The sequence below is a fragment of the Oryza glaberrima genome, chromosome 5 (genome assembly GCF_000147395.1).
Source record: "Oryza glaberrima chromosome 5, OglaRS2, whole genome shotgun sequence".
NCBI classification, from domain to species: domain Eukaryota; kingdom Viridiplantae; phylum Streptophyta; class Magnoliopsida; order Poales; family Poaceae; genus Oryza; species Oryza glaberrima.
In genome coordinates, this window is record NC_068330.1 from 3076100 (window position 1) to 3097057 (window position 20958).

A 20958-nucleotide genomic window follows, 5' to 3' on the forward strand; every position below is an offset into this window, starting at 1 on the left:
TGTCTGCAGGACTGTTGGGCCCACACGTCAGTATCTACTACTGCATCAGCAGTACTGGAGAGGATGTGCATCCGGTGGGTTCTTTTCTCCTCTTTCCCAACTCACTTCTCTCGTTTTCACGCACACGCTTTTCAAACTGCTAAACGGTGTTTTTTTTAAAAGTTTTATATATGAAAGTTGCTTTAAAAATCATATTAAAATCATATATTAATCATATTAATCATATTAAAAATCATAGTGAGATTAATTAAGCTATTACTTAATTAATCTCACTATAATCGCATGTTTTCTTTTCCATGTAGGCAAACACAACCGAATCATGGGATACATAGAGATGATTCATCACTATTACTGCTCAATCCTAAAAATGATCAATAGTGTATCAACAAATCCCAGCGTGCTACTTGAAATTGGCAGTTGCATATTCTTACTATGTCATTCTTTAAGAGAGGTATATATATATAATCCCAGACCTGGTCTTATAAGATTATTTTTCCTTCATCATCTCTGTCGAATGATGGCCAAGTCCGAGTTTCAGGATGACACGCACTGCATGCTCCCGGCCTCCCGGGGATGAAAACGATAGAAAAACAACCTTAACCATTTTTGCAACCATATTTTTTTCCTCTTAAACAGAACCGAAAATGGGCCTCCACAATGTTGCATATAAAATGATCTTATGGAACACAGTAGTATATTTGCTCCACCTTTATGCATTAGGATATATAGTAGTAAAGAGGGAATATTGCTATGTGCAACCTTAACCTTAAGGTTACATTATAAGAAATTAAAAAAAAAGCATTTTATGCATTCACAATATGCATGTTACCCTTTGTTTATTAGGTGAATAGAGTTTTTTTTTCAGTGGGCCCCACCTTAAAATCAATAAGAGAGCATACACGTTGTAGCATGTACTGTAGACAAGAATGTAACACCGTGGGACTCATATTATGGCTCTAATCACCTTAAACATCGAGGATGTTCAAGATTAAGATGGTATCAGAAATATGGAAATCAAAAACAGAAATGCAAATGGAAATACGTTGATATTGATGGGAAAGCAGTATTTATTGTTGGAAACAATAAAATATAGACTACATATATTTAACTAAGTATAATTATATAATATCACCAAATAAATTTAAGTTTATTGGATCCGATAATTTTGTTGGACTTGGAAGCGCGGAAATGTAGAATCACGTATTTAACCTAATATAACTATATAATATAACCAAATAAATTCAAGTTTGCACTATATTACAAACTGTTTAGCCATGTACTCCTCTAAACTATGAGGCAAATAGAAAATGGACTACATCCATTGGTGCATTTAGAAATACGATAGTTATATAGTTTTCCAGAAATAAGGAAAAAAAAAGGGAATGTGTGTTATATGTTTTCATTTCCATATTTTAACCATTCTAATTTTCATTTTCGTTCGTAACGTTTTTAGATGGTTCGGTCAGTACCACATTGGAAATGTGCAAGGGTCGTTCACGAATTTCCTTGATCATTTTCACCTGCTAGTTCTCCCAATTAATATGGTGTAAATTGAGACCGCATGTATATATATGGTGCAAATAATAGTTTCCCTCCGTTTTTTAACAGATAATACATTGACTTTTGGCATGATACTTGATCATTCATCTTATTTAAAAAATTATACAAATATTATTTATTTTTTGACTTGTTTCATTATTAAAGAAACTATAGCTGCGTTCGTTTGCAGCAGTTCCGAACTCCCTCCTCTCGTTTTCTGCACGTACGCATTTCAAACTGCTAAACGTTGTGTTTTTTGCAAAAAGTTTCTATACGAAAGTTGCTTAAAAAACATATTGATCCATTTTTGAAAAAAAATAGCTAATACTTAATTAATCACGCGCTAATGGACCGCTCGGTTTTCCGTGCATAGAAGATGGGATCCCAACCCCACCAACAAACACAGCCTATAAGTATGACTTATACTTTATCATATTTATATTAAATTTTTAAATAAAATAAATAGTCAAATGTAACTTTAAAATTCAACGGCTTTGTTTATTTAAAAATAGAGGTAGTATAATTCGTAGTCCTAGCACAACATGGCCTAACACTACTACGAAAACCATTTTTCGTGGGGGCCATTTTGGATTTTTACTGGCGGAATTTGCAACTGCCACAAAGTAAAGGCCAGTGAAGATCAAGATCTTCACTAGCGATTATTGACCGCCAGCAATCCTTTTTCGCTGGCGGTCGTCTTAAGCCAGCCGCCAGCAAAAATCCATTTTCGCTGGCGTTGGCTTAAGACGGCCGCCAGTGAAAATTTATATTATGACCGCTCGCTCCGCTCCCGAGCGTCGCCGCGCTCGTGCCCGAGAGCTGTCGCAGCGCCCGCGCCCAAGAGCCGGACGCACCGAATATCAAATATTACGAGTATCTAGATATATAGCTTGGATTTGTGGGGCGTTAGTAAAAGATTCTGGGTTGTACATATAAATTTCAGTTTTTTAGACCTGACTATTGGCAATATCTTAATTTAGGTTTCATTCAACATTATCATTTTTTAATTTCTACACCTTTCATTTTCTCCGCGTGCTTCTCAAGCTACTAAACATTTGGTTTTTTACAAAATAATTCTATAGAAAGGTTGTTTAAAGAAACCATATTAATTAATCTTTTAAGTTTTTATATTACTAATAATTAATTAATGATGCGCTAATGTACACATATTTCGTTTGCGTGCGGGGATGAATAGACCGTCATCCGAACACACCATAGTAGTACTCCACTATAGTGGTGTTTGGATACAATGACTAAACTTTAGTCCATGTCATATCGGATGTTTGGATATTAATTTAGAGTATTAAATATAGGCTACTTACAAAACTAATTACATAAATGAGAGCTAATTCGCGTGACAAATTTTTTAAGGCTAATTAATCCATAATTAGCACATGTAAACTATAGCATCATATAAGCTAATCATGGATTAATTAGGCTCAATAGATTCGTCTTGCGAATTAGTCCAGAGTTATGAAATGGGTTTTGTCAATAGTCTACGTTTAATATTTCTAATTAGTGTTTAAACATTAATTAGAAAGACGTGACTGGGACTAAACAGCCCCTATATTTCTTTGGAACCTCTTCGAAAAAAAAGAATGGTGTTGGAAGTGTGGGAGCATGAATAAAAGCTGTTGGCGAAGTCGTCTACCACGTTTTAATGCAGGAGATCGAGCTAGCTACCCTACCCAGCCTACCAGTCTACTCCAGCGCATGCGCATGACAATGGAGATGGAAACTGCACCTCTACCAGTAACCAGTAGCAAAAAGATGCAACACAAGAATACCATGGATAGTAGTATGCGACACACGGTCTCCTGCCCCCAAAGTTCTGCCGCGAGGACCACCCGGCACAGCTGTAATAACGACGAAACCAAAAGAAATGTGGCCTTCTTTTCATTTGAATAATTGAATGGACGATGGATTTTGTGATTCTTTGATAATCTAAGAGCATAAATGACTGAATTAATTAATTGCTACAATGTTAAAAAAATATTTTAAAAAATTCTAACAAACAAATACACGTGCGCGTCACACACACTTTAGCTTATTAGCCACAAACCAAATTCCAATTTTAAAACTTAACATTAGATCTGTTCTTTTTAATGTTTTTTATTATATAGTTTAATTTCTAGAATTGACTTTTAAGTCGTCAAAAATACAAATTTCATTTGTCCTTAACAAGCATTACTTCGGAAGTGTGCCACGGTAACCCATCCATTGGAGGAAAAAATGGGTACCCATCCACGGTAACCCATCCACTAGTAGTAGTAGTATAAATTAGTAGATTACAACCAGTTTTCCAGCCCTAGGAGGCATCCTTGCAAAATCTCGAAGGATGAAAATGACAACTCATGGTTACACAGAACATCAAGTAAAACTCAGTGGTACATTTTATAGTGTAGCTAGTTACAAGGATATTAGAATATAATTTATTTATATCGTAATCTTTCTTATCTGGGTACTCTATATATACATCATGCTTAAGGCTCAACATAACATCCACACTACGCAATAATTATCTCTCAACAACATCTTATTTTTATAGATATTATTGGTTAAAGTAGCATTTTAAAAACTATGTCGAAGTTCTAAAATACTTATATTTTAGGACGGATGGAGTAGTACCTCTTGTACGTTAGGGGTAAGTACATTAATGCCATGATTGGGTTTTTTTTTCTCCCTTATTCTTTACATTGACAATGCAGAGAATTGGCTACCTGGAAATTATTTTTCAGAATTGCTAACCATCTATCAACAAAAAATCCATCCCCAAGTTTTACAGATTTTGGGTCACTAGATGTGCTTTACGATTCGTGCTCTAGGTGCTTCTTCTCCAACTCCGCCGACCTCCTCTTCTTCTCCGGCACCGGCGATAACCCAAACTCCAGCGGAGGACCGACAAGTTACGATCCCAGGTTGGGGTAGGGGTGGGGGTCGGAAGGGTGGGAGGGGGAGGGGGAAGAGGGGAGAGTTCACGGGCTTTAGAGGGATAGCTGTGGGAGGCGATAGGCGACGGATCGTGTGGGCGGCGCGTGCCGTTGAAGCCGTAGGGTCGGAAGCAAGCGATGGACCAGTTGGCTGCGGGGCAAAGCAGAAGGTCTGTTTGGAGGAGGCGGCCGGTGGTGGTGGATCCGACGGCGGGGAGCCGCCGAAGATGGGGAAGACGACGGTGCGAGGACAGCTTGCCGCCACCGGCTTGATGAAAAGGAGTGGAGAGGGAGGGAGAGGAGGATGGCCGGAGGGTCTCACTAGAGCTGCTGATGCCTTCTGGCCAGTCGATGAAACTGGGCGGTGGTGGAGGTGATGTGAATCGTGCTCTCGCACTACTAAGCGGCGGCAACATGAGGGAGTCGAGAGAAAGGGGATGAGAAGGAAGTTTTTTGAGCTTGGTTGTCTGCACGAATCTTAAAACAATCGGGTGGTCTAAAATTTACAAGATTTATAGCGGCTTTTAGTCAAATGATGTATAGACAGTCCCATTATTTTTTGAGGTATATCAATTATTTCATGTTTTGCGGTGCATTATTTTGTCTCTAACTATTTTTACTCTTGCTTGATGTTGCATTATTTGTATTTATACTCATTTTTTGTTTGGTGTCGCATAAAAGAAATATAAATGCATTCTACAACGGTCCAAGACCTTCCACGCATAGCATACTCTGTATTTTTCATTGTGTGTATGTGATCGATCTCCTACAATGAAGTTTGAACAGTTCATAGACACTTGAGTGCATGGGCATGCCTACTGCCTAGCTCTACACTAGTGTATAGTAGACTACTAGGCTTTTGCTTTTCTTTTCCTGCCGAAGGGTATGGCGTCAGCAGCAGCAACTCTTGGAAAGTACTGCATAGAGAGTAGCTCAGACATGGTTTAGTTCCTAACTTTTTCTTAAACTAGATGTGTTTTATCTATATAATTAATTACATATGATAAATTTCAGACGAAGTAGCACCATTGGAACAATCTTTACTATTATAAAAATTAAAAATTAAAGATGTTTTTGTGTTTCGTCGTCCGTGTTTGAGTCGGTTTTAATGTATTGATGTGTCAAGATGTTTCCGCTGTCCGCCATTCGTGTTTGAGTCGGTTTTAATATATATATACCTACTGGATTTTTTTTCGTCGCCGTTTTATTCTTTTTTTTTTCAAACTGTTTTTTAATGGTCCGTCCAGTTGTTTTTTGTTGCTGTTTTCTTCCTCCCCGGTTTTTTCATTGCGGTTTTTTTTCTCGCACAAGGTTAAGGCTTCTGGTTTTTCGGTTATTCTTTTGTCACAGTGTTTTTACTTTACTAGGCCGAACCCTAGCTCTGTCGCCACGTTGAATCTGTCTATCCATGCGTTTCCTCCTCCAATGGATTACAAAAATCAATTCTCCACTCATCGCTCATCATTTTTCCTACGATTTTCTCCTTCAATTCGGCTTGGCCGGATTTAATCACCATTTAACCTTCGCCGATGATGGCCGACCGGCAAGCTTCCTTGACCGTTTTTATCCAAGTTTTGTTTGCTCCAATTTTGAAAAAAAAACGAAAAGAGAAGATCGAGTGGATCAAAAGCCCTAAACCAATTTTAAGAAATCGAGAAAGATTCGGCCATCAAAGGGGAGAATCAGTTCAAATATCGTACGGGCACAACACCATCTTCTGGAGGTTGAAGACGGAGACCACACAGCTCCACATGTGGGTTGGGCCAAAGAAATGATTAAAAACATCTTACCCATTGCAATGTACGGATATTTTTTTGAGTAATCATAATATATAAGTCGTTCACTAGTCATTCATATATATTATGTTAGCCCATGTGATCAAAACTCTAATTTTTTTTCTCAAAAAGAAAAACTCTACTCTGTCCCAAAATATAAGCATTTTTGAAATTCGACACGGTCTTCGAGATGTTATTCTAGTAATCATAATATATACTTCGATCAACGAAACTTGTAAAAGTAAAATGTTTTAAATAAAAATGAATTGCATATTGTGATAGTTTGTTTAATGATAAATCTAGTAACATCAATTTTACATGATTGCTCTTTTTTATATTTTTTGCTATTAATAGTTAAAGTTATAAATATTTGACTTGGCACTATACTAAAAATGTTTATGTTTTGGGATACTACTCCAGCCTTCAGGTTAAAACCACATCATTAACTCTTTACAGCTGTACGTCAAATCCATCTATCTCAAGCCAGCAGTTTTCCCGGCTACCGATTGGATTACGTGGCATCGTTAAAAGTTTACAAAATTTTCGGGAATTAAATAAGGGATAAATCCATTTTACACCCTCGAACTCTTATGCTTGTTTAAAATACACCCTCAAACTACAAAACCGGGTATAATACATCCTCAAACCCGGGGGGTTAAGTGTCCAGTATTGAAAGTTCAAGGGTTTATTATACCCGGTTTTGTAGTTCGGGGGTGTATTTTGCACAAGCATAAGAGTTCGAGGGTGTAAAATGGACTTATCCCTTTAAATAATATAAAAAATCGGGAATCTGTAGCGGTAATTTTAGGTTGTTTGGTCTCGTGGGTATAGGACTTGTTTGGTTTGGAGTCAATTTTTGTCCTACCAAAATCTTGGTAGTGTCAAAATATTGGTAAATTTTAATACTATCAAATTCAAATTGGGTAGCATTTAATTTGAACTATTGTGGATAAAATTTGGTAACAAATCAAATATGCACGTGCTACTATTGAAGTTACCAAAATAATTTTTGGTAGGGTAATAATTAAATTGGTACTAAACCAAACAAACCTATAGTCACATCCTTCTTGATGGCCGTATTTGCATGGGCTTGATCAGCCCACTCGGCTGCCGGGAGCCATGTTGGCCCATCGCTGTGCAGTAGCAAGACAGGGATGGAGGATTCTTGTTAATCCGGAGTCGCTTTGCTCCCGAGTGCTCAAAGCTCGTTATTTCAGCAACTGCTCCTTCCTTGAAGCAGGGTGCCATAGGAGATGCTCAGAAAAGGAATTATTTGGAGAATCGTAGATGAGAGACTAGTTAATATTCAGAGTGATATAACTGGATACCTCGAAATGGTTCATGTAAGCCACTGGGAATTAATATGTGATCTGCTTATACCGGGCACTAGACTTTAGGATGTTGAGAGACTGAATGAATTGTGATGTAACTGATGTAGAGCAGATACATGTACCTGAATGGGATGATGAAGACTATATGGCATGGAACTTCATAAAGTCTGGAGTTTTTTCGGTGAGATCAGCTTACCATATGCAAAGAGAGGGCTCGACTGGAGCAGCATCTACCTCCAACCAACCATCTCACAGGGGATGGTTAAAGTTGTGGAATGCTGACATTCAAAATAAAATTAAGGTGCACGGGTGGCGCCTAATACAGAATGGTCTAGCCCCCGGGTCTGAAGTACAGAGAAGGAATATTAAGCAGGGAGTACGTTGTATATTCTGTGATGGAAATGAGAATGCTTTGCACAGATTTTGGGAGTGCCCATATTCTAAATCGGTTTGGAGCAAGGTACGTAGAGGAAGAGTTGCAGCTTGAATTTCCAGTCCCGGTGGTGGACTGTAATAATCATAATAAACTCTTGGCATTTTGGCTACTTGATAGGTTATCAGAATCATATAATTGCAGGCTTATTTGTTACCCTTTATAATCTGTGGTCTGTTCGTAATATTGATAGTCGTTATGCAGTGGCACCAGAGAATCCAACTAATGTTGCAAAAAGAATTGCCTATCAGCTGGAGGAATGGGCCAATTTACATGAACGGAAGACAAATGCTGTTAGGGTGTGTTTAATTCTTTGGTTGTAAAGTTTTTAAAGTATACGGACACACATTTGAAGTAGTAAACGTAGACTAATAACAAAACAAATTACAGATTCCGCATGTAAACTGTGAGACGAATTTATTAAGCCTAATTAATCCATCATTAGCAAATGTTTATTGTAGCATCACATTGTCAAATCATGGCGTAATTACGCTCAAAAGATTTGTCTCAATTTAAATGCAAATTGTGCAATTGATTTTTTTTCCACATTTAATGTCCTATACATGTGTCCAAACATTTGATGTGACGTTTTTGGCTAAAATTTTTTAGGATCTAAGAGCCTGATTAGTTCGCGAAATGAAAATTTTTTAGTGTCACATCGGACGTTTGATCGGATGTTGGAAGGGGTTTTCAGACACGAATGAAAAAACTAATTTCATAACTCGCCTGGAAACCGTGAGACGAATCTTTTGAGCCTAATTAATCTGCCATTAGCACATGTAGGTTACTGTAACACTTATGGCTAATCATGGACTAATTAGGCTCAAAAGATTCGTCTCGCGATTTTCTCCCTAACTATGCAATTAGTTTTTCTTTTAATCTACATTTAATGCTTCATGTATGTGTACAAAGATTCGATGTGATGTTTTTTAGAAAAACTTTCTGGGACTAAACGGGGCCTAAATAAGGCCCTAACCGTCACAGGTATGGGAAAAGCCTCCGAGCGGCTGGGTGAAAGTAAATGCCGATGGAGGCTTTCTGGCAACGGAACAGAGAGGGGATGTTTGGTGCTGTGATGAGAAATGATAGAGGTGAGTTCATGGCAGCTGCGACACAACATTGTTCTCATATTGGAGATGCTACGATAGCTGAAATACTGGCTTGCCGAAGAGCTACTGAATTGGCAAGGGAGATGGGAGCTATAAAGGTAATGTTGAAACAGATTCTTTGGAGGTGGTTAATATGGTGCGACAGAAAGAAATAAACCAATCTATCCATGTCACCTTGATCCAAGATTTGAAATCCAGCTTGAGTGAGTTCCAAGCTGTGAAATTAGTTTAGGTTCATCGTTCGGCAAACGTGGTAGCACATAGGTTAGCGAAGGAAGGTCTTTCTACTAGTTGTTTCACAACCTAGGTTTCGGTTCCTCTAGGTTTTGTTTTACCTTATCTTGATGAGGATTGTAAGCACGTTTCTTTAGGTGAATAAAATGCTACCAAGATTTACCCTAAAAAAACATTTCAGATATGTTTCATCTTTTTTCAGTTTTGTAATCGTGGCCACCAGAAACCTTGCAAGTCACAAACAGCCCTACCGCATAACAAAAAAAGGATCAATATCACCAGAAAAAAAAAAAAGATAATATATGACATCACAAAACAATTGCCACAAAAAAAAAGGCATATTGTATAGCGACAGTTAGCCACATTGCTTTGACGATTTATGCCGCAGCTGTCTCATGGCAGTACAAGGACCTAAATTTTCACAAGTTTGTCAGTTTAATTTTTTTTAAAAATATATCACATAAAACAATAAACTAAGATAAAATGTTACATACATCCTCGCAAATATCAGAAAATCCCAGAGGGAAGGTAACACCGCTGATAGTACCTCTAACAGGATCATATATCTCAAGCTACAAGAAAATATATATTATATTTTCAGTGGTTAGTTTCAATATTCTCAACACCAAGAAGACTATGAAATATACCTCTAAATTGATCGTCCAGCTCGGATCTGTACTCTCAAGAAAACCCCAGCCAAGATTGAGAAGGTACTCCTCAAACTGCTTATAAAAATTTCACTATATAAGCAATACTGTTTTGCACCTTTCAAAACTAAGAAAACAATCATAAACTTTGTACCGTATGCAGAGTGAAGTCACGAAGTCCATTGTATGAAACAATGACATCACCCCTGGAAATACCAAGTCTCCCAGCAGTGGAATCATCGCACACCTAAAAAGTTCAAAATAATTTAAATATATATTTCTGAAAACTGAAGTAAAACGAATATATCTATACCAAGTCCACGATGAAACCATCGGTAATGCCATGTTCCGATTCAATCTCCTCCTGGTGTGTAATATCCAACGTCTCAAAGGCTATCAAGTCCATATCAAGAAAAGGGCGAGCAACACGACTGAAATAAGCCAAATTCACTAACTTCAAATTTTGACAAGGAATTATTTTGAAGATATTAAAATGTTTGATAAGAACACATAAAACTACACTGCAAGATATAAAAGAGAGCTACACAGACTATTAAAGACAAAGACAATTCGCTAATATTATATGCCACACCTATGTGTCCGTCAAGAATTTGTGGAATTTCTTACAAAGTATACCAAGTATAACAACTAAAGTTTAAACATAAGTAGCTAATCTTAAAGAGTCAGGCATTGAATATTTCTATGCATATAGGACAGTGAAATTGTACACAGGCAGGGGCAGGAGTGGAGACACCGGTATACCCACAATTTTTGGGGAAAAAATAGCGAGTAGTATGCACAATGGACCTAGACATTCGATGGTTGCTTCATTGCCTCAAACAAGCTAGCAGAAATCAAAGACCAAGAACCTCTGTCATGGGCCATGGCTACATGGGAAGTTGGCAGAAGTCGCAGGCTCATAGCGACCAGCGAAGTGGCTAGGACTTCCCTGTCCAGCCGTCCTAGTTTACATTCTTACTTTTTTTTTCTCTGAATCTCTCTATCATACTGATATCTTCTCTCTTCTCTCTGGAGGTGACAGAGATTGATTGAAAAATTAAAAACTAAAATTAGTGAGAGTTTAAATTGAAGGTGTGTTTTCTATTATTTGTAGGGAGAGATCAAGTTGAACCAATCAACTATATGCGAAGGAAAATAGGGAGTTTATGTGCACTAAAACTTTGACTTTTTGCTCTTGAGATCACATGGTATTTATAAGCACTGGACTTTGATTTTTGCACTTGAGGTTGACGTGGGCACACCCAGGATTTCGATCCTGGGTCCGCCACTGTACAGAGGTAAAGCCACGATTTGAAGGTTGGGGTGCCAAGATTTCTCTAGAGATTCATCGTATGACATGGTCAGAGTTTTGGCGAGACAGTGATGACGCCGTCACTGCTACAGCAAGAAGATTTCAGTTTAAGAAAGATATTTTATTGTAAAATAATGTTACACGAGACTTGTAATATCCGTTAAATCCTTAGATTGACATGTGCCACTGCTAATGCGGGGGGCAGGGGGCTATGGCTTCGCCGCTGATTAAACACTCGTGTTAGGATTGTAATATTATATGTTTTCAATACCAACATAAACATATGTCTAAATATTATCTAAATTTTGAAGTTAACCTACCCAACATGCCACAATTTTATAGACATCAAAAGAATAGTAGAAACAATACAGTAATAAAAGAGATTGTTAATGAACCTGAATCTCCTCCACATGTCAATGCATGTCTGCAGGATAGAGATAGAAAGGACATCCGGATTTGGCAAACGACCGAATGTCATCCCTGCAACATCGCCACGCCCATCAATCGCAGGTCCTCCAGTGCCACACTGCATCAAAGAAATAACACAAACTAAATAGGCAAGAAAGTGGGAATGGATAAAAAACTGCAACAACAATAATCCTTATACCAGTTCAATTGCAGAGCTGAGAGATAACCAGTATTTGTACTTCAAAAAAAATGGTGGATCCTGCAACAGGACTGTCCCAGACCTAGCAAAGAAGGATGACTTCTTGTCCCTTGCCAAGGGAAACACCTTTTGTCCAAATTTTGGACTAGAGCCAAAATTAGCAGGCTCCAATGGAGAGTCCACCAAGGCCTCCAACAATGCAATACGGTAGTGTGCATTGAAGAAAAGCAATTGTCCTTCTGCGGTAGACCTATTAGGCAAATGTACGAGCAACTGCAAAAAGAGATGATCACATGGTTTTGAATCATGTGATCCAATAAAGATTATGAACAGGAATAGCACAGTTGAAACAATAAGAATGAAAAGACAAAATTAAACAATTCAGAAAAAGATAATAAGAACACGGAATAAACATATGTACTATCCCCTCTCATGCTTCCTATGCAAATATACTCTTAATTCCGAGTCATAATATGCTAGCCATCCCTTCTTCCTATATAGTTAGTACCCACTATAGCAATTAATACTATAAAGCTTGCAATACGTTGCACCACGTCATCGTTAATTCTCGACATTTGGATTGGTCTTCATGGTTCCAGATCAACGGTGTTGATATCTTGGGCCAGCTCCCCATCAATGTTTTCCATTGGCGCAGCCCACCTCACCCACGCTCCATACCCACAGCGGTCCTTGTGGGGAAAAAAAAAAGCACGCTCCTAACCCTCACTAATCGTTTTCATTTTGCTTTGTACATGTTCCAATCAGGTGGTTGATTTTGCTAGATTTTTCTTCATCCTGATATATGACAAGGACTATTAGTTAATCAATTGGTTTCTACCTATTTTCACAGGTATCCGTCCAATAGGATTTGCAACAATTCATCGAATTGGTATATATCATTCCTTAATGAAGTGGTAAAAAAAACTAAACACTCTTCCTCTCTCTTTCATTGCTTGCTGTAGATTTGTTTCAGTAAAGAAGCAGTATTGGCCTTAGCTTTCCTATTGTACAGTTTTTATATTCACCTTCAAATGTCAATTATCTCTACCGACCTCGAAACACAAATTTCAGTATGAATTCAGTTTCAAAATATATTGATTTCTTGGAATACAGATTGGAGTTGCTATAAATAAGGCCTGCATGTAGCCTAGATTATCAGATGAAGGCAGCCATTAAGGTTCGTTTGGGATAACTGCTGAAGGTGAGATAACTTTTTATATGTTCTATAAACTTTTGAACTTTTCAATTAATCATATTGCCATGAGATTAATCCTGATTTTACACCTAACATATCTTCGCAGCCATCCAGCAAATCGACCAGCCCGGTATTGCTAGAATGTCAGGAACCATGAGAATTGGGGTTGCTTTCCTAATTGAAAAACGAACATTTAGACACAATTTCTATCTCAACATTGTAAATCTCTATTTTTTCATATGCTGATTCAATGACCAAAATTTGCATCAATTTTATGCACTTCGAAAATTTTATAGTGTGCCCACCGCAACCCACGGGGTGTCAACTAGTTTATGTAGGACCCATAGCTATCTAAAGAACAAGGGTTAATTCTGGAATGCTATTGTGCAAACATATCTATCCTATGTTAATTAATTTTCAGTCTTGGAAGAGGCTGACCAAACATTATTAAGATTTGAAGGGGAATTTACAGAGAACTTTCATAGTCCAAGTGTTACCATTAATCAATCCAGCTAGGTTTGTTTTCTGCATACCTTGGGGTTGGGATGGACTAGTGCACCATCAAAGCACACGGCTGCAGAGCAAGTTACGATTGTTGCCAACCTGCTGGTCTTGTTCCAATCGACCACGATACCACTGCATTGCATAATCTCCTTCCCATCTGAAAACATAGGAAGAATTAGTAGCTGGTAAGAAATATAATTATCTTGATCTGAATAAAAGCTTACTAATATAAAAAGGAGTTGTACCCCTCCAATCCTATAGGCCAAATCACATCTATCAATCCCTACCGTCCATCCACGTTGCACGCATCACAACCGTCCCTACCGGCTACCGCTCACCGATTCCACTCCCTCCACCGCGATTTCTGCCTGCACTCCCTCCACCGCGTGTTTACTCCGCCCCCGCGAGATGATTCCGCCGTCCACTACTCGCTCCTCCTCGCGTGTCCCCGCCACCGCTGCCCCCGCCGGAGTCGAGGCCGTCACCAGCCGCTGCTGCCCCCCGCCGGAGCTAAGGTCGTCACCAGCCGCTACTGCCCCACCTGAGCCGAGGTCATCCCCAGCCACCGCCGCACTCCACCGCCGCCGTCGAGGTGGTTCCCCCCTTTCGCCGAAGATAAGCTTTCGTTCGTTAGTCTGCTAATGGAAACAATATTTAGTTTTTTAGATCCATCCTCTCTTGCTCCACTGGTCAGTGGTCTCAGGTTGTAGGCAGGAGAAGGCGATCTCATAGCAGGGTGCAATGGCAACATCATACCATCCCTCGCAATGCCTCTGGACTAAAGACGATACTGCTGGATACATGTTCCTGTATCCATGTTGGAGGTTGATTTCCTATAAGTAGGTTAATTGCATGGTTGATGGAATCTTCATGGCATCAGGTTCTACTTTGCAAATTTACAAATTATTTTTTCCTCTATAGTTCTGTCCCTATGGACTGACATATATTTTGTATCTGAAAATGCATTTGGGGCTTGATGTGGCCATGCGGATTCTTGAGTGAAATATCCAGCAAGTTCCATGGGTGCTGGAAATTTGAATATAGCATGACATCCACAAACGGGCTTCAGGAATTAAGAGGAAGCCAATCAGGACAAGGGCCTCCTGAGCTAATGTTGTGTATTGCAGGTACTTCTTTGTGTCTCAATTTGGGCAACTGTTGTATCAAAAAAATTTGTTAATGAAGCTGATATCTCAATTGTTGTGAGTTGTTCCTATGAATACATGTGCTTGAGCATTAAAGAAACAAATGTCTTCAGATATGCACTTTCATGAATTCTGAGAGAAGATATGGACCTCCCATAGCTAGCTATGGAGAAACATGCACAGTTTAGACAAAATGTCAGAGTGCCTAGGAAGACATGTTGAAGACATGTTGGGTTTCTTTTTCCATAAAATAAATTAGTATACCATTTCTACATCTTGGCAAAGGTTGTACTTGATAATCTTTTATGGCCACTGTAGGTTAGTTATTCACTGTTGTCTCTCCTTTCGTTGGAGAATGGGCTCCATGGTGCAATGGTTGCAGTTGTTGGTTTTGAACAAAGTTTTAGTATTTTTTGCAGTTCATGGTACTTATTCAACTATAATAGCCCTCAAGACAAGCATATATTCTGAGGTAACTCATTGTCTACTAAAGTTGAAAATTTAATTTAGTTCATACTTATGGTACTTATTCTGCTATAATAGCCCTCAAGACAAGCATATGTTCTTGAGGTAACTCACTGTCTACTGAAGTTGAAAAATTAATTTAGTTCATACTTGAACTGGTTTATCATAAATAAGGTTTTTTATGTATATAAAATGTCCAACGGCGCAAAAAGGTGCGTGATTATTCAAAGATCTAAAGTAAAGTAATCGATCTGCATGGTCTTTTGTTCGTCGACAAGAACTCTCTGAAGTTTCATTCCCAGGTATTTTTCCTCTTGTGATCATATAAATGTTATTTCGATTGCAATGTGAGAAGAACACATATGAAGTCCTTGTGGTTGTAGGAAAACCATTGTATAGATAGTGGAGTTCATCTGCTTATCAACAGATATCATAGTTCTTTTTTTAGACAGTGGAGTTATCTTCAATCCCACTGAAAGACAAATCTCTTGCTTTCAGCTTTTCAAGTGTTTGTCAAGTAATTTTGCTCTAACGTTGCACTATTTTCATGGCAAATGAGTAACAGGGAGTTACTAAAATAGGCCATCTCATTATTGTTGATATCTATACTAATATAAAAAGGAGGAGTTGCATCCCTCCAATCCTACATGCCAAATCATCCCAACTCATCTCATCCATCCATTCACCAGGTAAAATAATCTTATCCATTAATCCGCTGAAATCTTCCACTGAATCCATCTTGGGCGACCTCGCGCTATCCACGCCCGCACCACCGCTCTTTCCACGTGCCCGACCTGATTACTCTGCCCCCCTTTCCCCGCGCTATGCCACCGCCGCCGCCGTGCTACTCGCTGCCGCCCCTCCTCTCACGTGTTCCCCCTTCCGCTGGACTACCGCCCGGGACCCACCGCAGCCACGCGCGTACGCGCTGACCCCGCCGTGATGCCTCACCACCCCATCGCTGCATCACGTAGTCCTCTCACGATAATAACGCTGCCGCCTATTCCTCCCGGACGACACATCCTCCAACCACTGCGCACATCCCCCATCCGCAGTCTGCCGCACGCCTCCTCTCCCCGGAAATCGCATTCTCCCGTCGCAAATCACATCCTCCAGCCGCGGAATCACCAGAAATCGATTCCTCTCGCAGTCTCGCCCACGGACGACACTTCTCGCATTCTCTACAGCCGCGGAATCGCCGGAAATCTATTCCTCCCGCCGCGGACGACACTTCTTGCATCCTTCCCAGCCGTGGTGGTCTGCCCTTCAGCTGGCGGGGCTGCTCCATCTCCGTCTCCACCGTAATCAATGGCCCAGTGTTCCCCTTGGGCCCTCCACTGCTGATGCCGCCGTCCCGGACCTCTCTGCCGCCGATCCTTCCATCCTGGTCCGCTCTGCTGCCGACACATCCACCCTTGCCGCTGCCACTTCTCCCAGAGGAGGCGAACAATGAATCTGAGAAGAAGTCGGTGGCCTTTTGTCCTTTTTCCTGCGCGACGGAGAAGCAGGAAAGGTACAAGACCGGCAGCTGCTATAAATCCAAAAACCTCAACCTGTGAGTTCTCTTCCCAGTGTCTCTCTTATCAAAGGTACAGTAGCAGCGATAGCGTGGATAAATTGAGCGAGGGAGATTATTGTGTACAGCTTCTCATTGTTGTTTGATGTCATGTATAGCATGCTTTTATCATTTTGATTGGATGCTAATTTAGTTTGCCATACTTAACGAAACAACTCATAGTTCATATACTTTTTTTCTCTGAACTTAATAAAGGAAACTTGAATAGAGGATTAGAAGGTTATGAGTGACCCGTAGTTACTTGCTGTTGAAACAAGAAATTTTGCTGAAGATCACTTCTCTTAATAAAGGAAACTTGAGTAGTGCTTGGTTGGTGTGCAGAATGGGTAAAATGATAAAAGCTGATTTAAACGGGAAAATGTCTATGACTGCCTTATTGGGCTATCTACACCGATAACTGTGTTGCCTGGTTATTCCACATTTGGCCTTCTTCTCCCTGGGTGAATGTTTATAGCCAACTGCCACTTTTGCTTGGCTGACTTTTCATTACCAAGACTTAAAATACTTCCAACGGGCAACTGGTGGTGAATTGATAGAATTATGGTGATCTTTTTTTTCCTAGCTTGCCTTCACAATGAACCTATCCAAGGACCAAACTCTTAGAATTTTGGTTTGAGTGGATCCAAAGACAAATTTATTCACAAAAAAGGATGATATTAATTGGCTAACCTACACCCTGCAATGCTTGCAAAGTCACTAGGCGGGGTGATAAGATGAAAAAGGTACTTATGTGCATCTCAATAGGCCTACTCGCCTTAAAACTAGACCCCCAAGGGTCTCTCGGCTGAAACAAATATGCCCTATTTTCTGATACCCGATCAGTTGTTGTGGACAAGTAACCCTGAAATCGCTTATATCCCTCTATTGTTTATTCCCCTAATTCATTGGGAGATGTTGCGTCCAGAGTCCGTCATTGTTGTTCATTATGTTCAGGGCATAACTACATAGGATCGAACAATTTTTATATATTGGTGATCCTGATTCTTTTGTTTTGCTACAGGAATAACATATTGTGTTCTGAAGGCAAAATGAACTTATTGAGGGTACTAAAGTGAATAGCATCAGTATGTTCAGTAGATATTTCAGCCCATGGTCCTCTAATCCACATGTGGACTGTGCTGAAAGGAATGTCTTGGCCTCTCGGGTTGGTTGTCACTTGTCTATTTATACTTATTTTAAATTCAAATCAGAAATCAGAGATCAATGTATGGAAGGTTTGAACCAGACGACCCAGAGCATCCTGCTGCTCCATCATTCTGATCGAATGCAACTAATAAAAAACAACAGTTGTTGTGTCCACTGCCCTTGCATTTGTACCTGCATAGTAACCTAAGTTCACATTGGTGGGTTCGACTGTTCTCCAGTAAATTCTTGAGTTAGAAATTTCCATTTTCCATTTCAGAGCAGGTTCCATTTTTTTGTGAGAGAAGTAATGCAGTGAGATAGGGGCCTCTCTCTCCCTCTCCCTCTCCCTCTCCCTCCCTCCCTCCCTCCCTCCCTCTCTCTACTTTGCCCAAGAAAGCGCACGAGCAAGAAGGAATTCACCATCCCTCCAAGAGTTGGAGTCATTGATATACCCTCCACCCCTTAGGCATAATGGTTGTAGGAAAAATGTGCACTACTCAATAATTTGCAGCTCCATTACGCCTTTAGAATAAATAATATTTTGCACCACTATCACAGTATGGATTTTGTTTTATGCTATGTAATGTTTACTATTTATCAAATATAAATAGTGTCAGTGGCTACTTCAATTTAAAGAATGTTGTGTTATGTATCTTCTCGCTTTAAGATATCAGCGATATCAATCTAATGTTCTTCCACTATTTGTTACAATGATAAATAGATTTTTGAAGCAATCCTGTTGAATATAGAAGACCATTGTAGCTCTTGAATTGTTTTCTTATTCGGTTGCCTTTCTCTAATCTGTTCTTGTGCCAGGAATCTCTCATGTTTCTTATACATAGCAATTCATCTATATGGAAAAAGCATGGCAACCCTTTAACAAAAGTTATTTTTCTTTAAAAGAAATCCTTACTGTGGTTAGTCTTTTGACGAGGCTATGTGAAATGACTTTTTTTTTTTTTTTGCTTTTGGCTATTTCTGTCATTAACAACCTTTTCAATTCAATAGATGATGAAAAGCAAGAATGTTCAGAAAATATGATTATGCCTGTTCTGACAGTTTATTATACCTTCTAATTTTAAATGTACTTCCTAAATTTTTAAACGTGCCTTGCACGTGCACGATTCCTAGTCTTAAAAAAAGAAGCAGCTGGTAATTGGAGGGGATTGTAATTGAAATTGATCGTTAGCAGCAATCTTTTTACCAGGTATCCTGGAGGAAATGCCGACGACGGAACGAGAAGCCTTCCGGATCATGCTATTGTCTGCTACGCTTGCGACGCCCGTGACGCTGACGGTGCGAGGGCCCGTAGGCTTCCTCCTGACAGTGCAAGGGATGACAGTACCTGCAGGTTCTGAAGAAATCGCGCAACAAACAGAGCAAAAAATTTCAGTTGTTTTCCTTCTTCCTAGTGACATCGGCTAAAGAGAAAAGTAGTAATTAATTAAGCATAAATTAACCTGGAAGAGCGCAGATCCTCCTGAACTCTTTATCCCACTTGAGAAAATCCATGGGATCGCCGGATTTAGGGAACGGCGGCAATCTAGGACGCGGCGGCGGGGTAGGGGGATCCGCTCGTGCGGCCTTACCCTTGGCTCCCTTCGTCGCCGGCTGGACCTTCCCCTTCTTCCGAGCCGGCCCCGGATCATCCGACGCGACATCCCCCCCAGCGCCCGTCGTCGCCTCCAGCCCTAGCTCCCTCGATCGAAGGCGGGTAACCCTCCTCCCCGCAGCAGCACTTGCATCTCCCGCTGGACCGCCGCCGACTGGAGAAGCTCCCGCTGTGCCCGCGGCTCCCACCGCCGCCGCCGCCGTCGCCTTCATGGTACCGCTCCGTTTCGGCGGCATCCTCGCCGGCGGGACGGATGATTTGTGTGGGGGAGGCCGGAGCGAAGCGCGGAGACGACAAGGGAGGTGGTGGGTGTTTTCTCTTCTCTCTCTCACCAATAATTTATATAGGTAAGGGGACTGTGGAGTGTGGAGTGTACTCCTCATTATCATGAAACCCCTCCTAAATTCCTAATATCTTGCAAACTTTCAACTATTGAATTACTTTAGGGTCATGTCTTCTTCGGTTTATTATCAGGGAAAGGGGATTGGGGGATTGAGGAGAAAATAATTTCATGTAATAATATGAGTGGAATAAGAGCAGGTACAATAAACTTTCCCTTGCCGGCGATAGGGGTCCCACGTAGGCTGGGTTGCTGAGCTGGAGGGGAAAATGATGGAGAGTTAGCGCAAGCGGACGACAATTTAGTCGCCGAGCTACACACGCATTTCAAGAAAACGGGGCTCACTAGCAGAGTGGAGAGGAGCTGGTCAGCAGTCAACACAACCACAGACTGACGATAAATATATTGATAAACTATTCATCTTAACTATTGTGGTAGTAGCTATCTATTGTCTCTTGATGACATGGTATAAGTTTATAGCCAGCAACGGGCTACACTATTAAACTTGCTCTAAATCTTCTCAATCAAGGGGATAGGCCTTAGTAGATTCGTGCAAAGTCTTTGTAACCCTAAGGCCTTGTTGGGTTTAGAGGGGATTGAAAATGATTGGAGGAGATTGAGGGGGAATAATTCCACACCACAATAGGTGTGGAATAAATCCCCTCCAATCCCTCTCTCACAGGGATTACCCGAACAAGGCCTAACCCATTTTTTTCCTCCCGGCACTCCACAAAGTGGTCAATGTGTTGCTTCCCGACACCTCCTTGACCCCGCCTATTGCATCGCCACCACCCTGGCCTCGCCGGCGGGACGGATAATTTGTGTGGGGGGAGACGACAGGGGAGGTGGTGGGTGTTTTCTCTTCTCTCTCTCACCAATAATTTATATAGGTAAGGGGACTGTGTAGTGTACTCATTATCATGAAACCCCTCCTAAATTCCTAATATCTTGCAAACTTTCAACTATTGAATTACTTTAGGCCCCTTTGAATTGGAGGATAAATGGAGGAGAGGCCTTAGTAGATTCGTGCAAAGTCTCCATAACTCTAAGGCCTTGTTCGGTTTAGAGGGGATTGAATA

The 20958-nt window shown here is 40.3% G+C and overlaps 1 protein-coding gene across 2 annotated transcripts; it reads right to left on the bottom strand.

The window, feature by feature from the left end:
• Positions 1-9172: 9172 nt before the first annotated feature.
• On the bottom strand, positions 9173-19851 carry LOC127772509 (uncharacterized). Of its 2 annotated transcripts, XM_052298437.1 has the most exons (10): positions 19388-19851; positions 19132-19281; positions 13646-13773; positions 11918-12190; positions 11706-11836; positions 10312-10429; positions 10153-10245; positions 9999-10073; positions 9846-9923; positions 9176-9762 (listed from the first exon to the last, which is right to left on the bottom strand). In XM_052298437.1, exons 1-10 carry the CDS (start codon positions 19773-19775, stop codon positions 9745-9747), a joined length of 1452 nt encoding a protein of 483 aa, XP_052154397.1. In that variant the 5' UTR covers positions 19776-19851; the 3' UTR covers positions 9176-9744. The 2 variants fall into 2 exon arrangements, with proteins under 2 accessions (XP_052154396.1, XP_052154397.1); XM_052298436.1 differs by having other exon boundaries at positions 9173-9923.
• Positions 19852-20958: the final 1107 nt, after the last annotated feature.

Excerpts from the sequence above, each read along its gene's own strand:
- LOC127772509 (XM_052298436.1), bottom strand. The coding sequence starts at position 19,775 with ATGCCGCCGAAACGGAGCGGTACCATGAAGGCGACGGCGGCGGCGGCG. Across the intron at positions 19,282-19,387 it reads GAGGATCTGCGCTCTTCCAG|AACCTGCAGGTACTGTCATC; the intron begins GTTAATTTATGC and ends CGATTTCTTCAG. Across the intron at positions 10,430-11,705 it reads GACATGTGGAGGAGATTCAG|TCGTGTTGCTCGCCCTTTTC; the intron begins GTTCATTAACAA and ends GGCTTATTTCAG.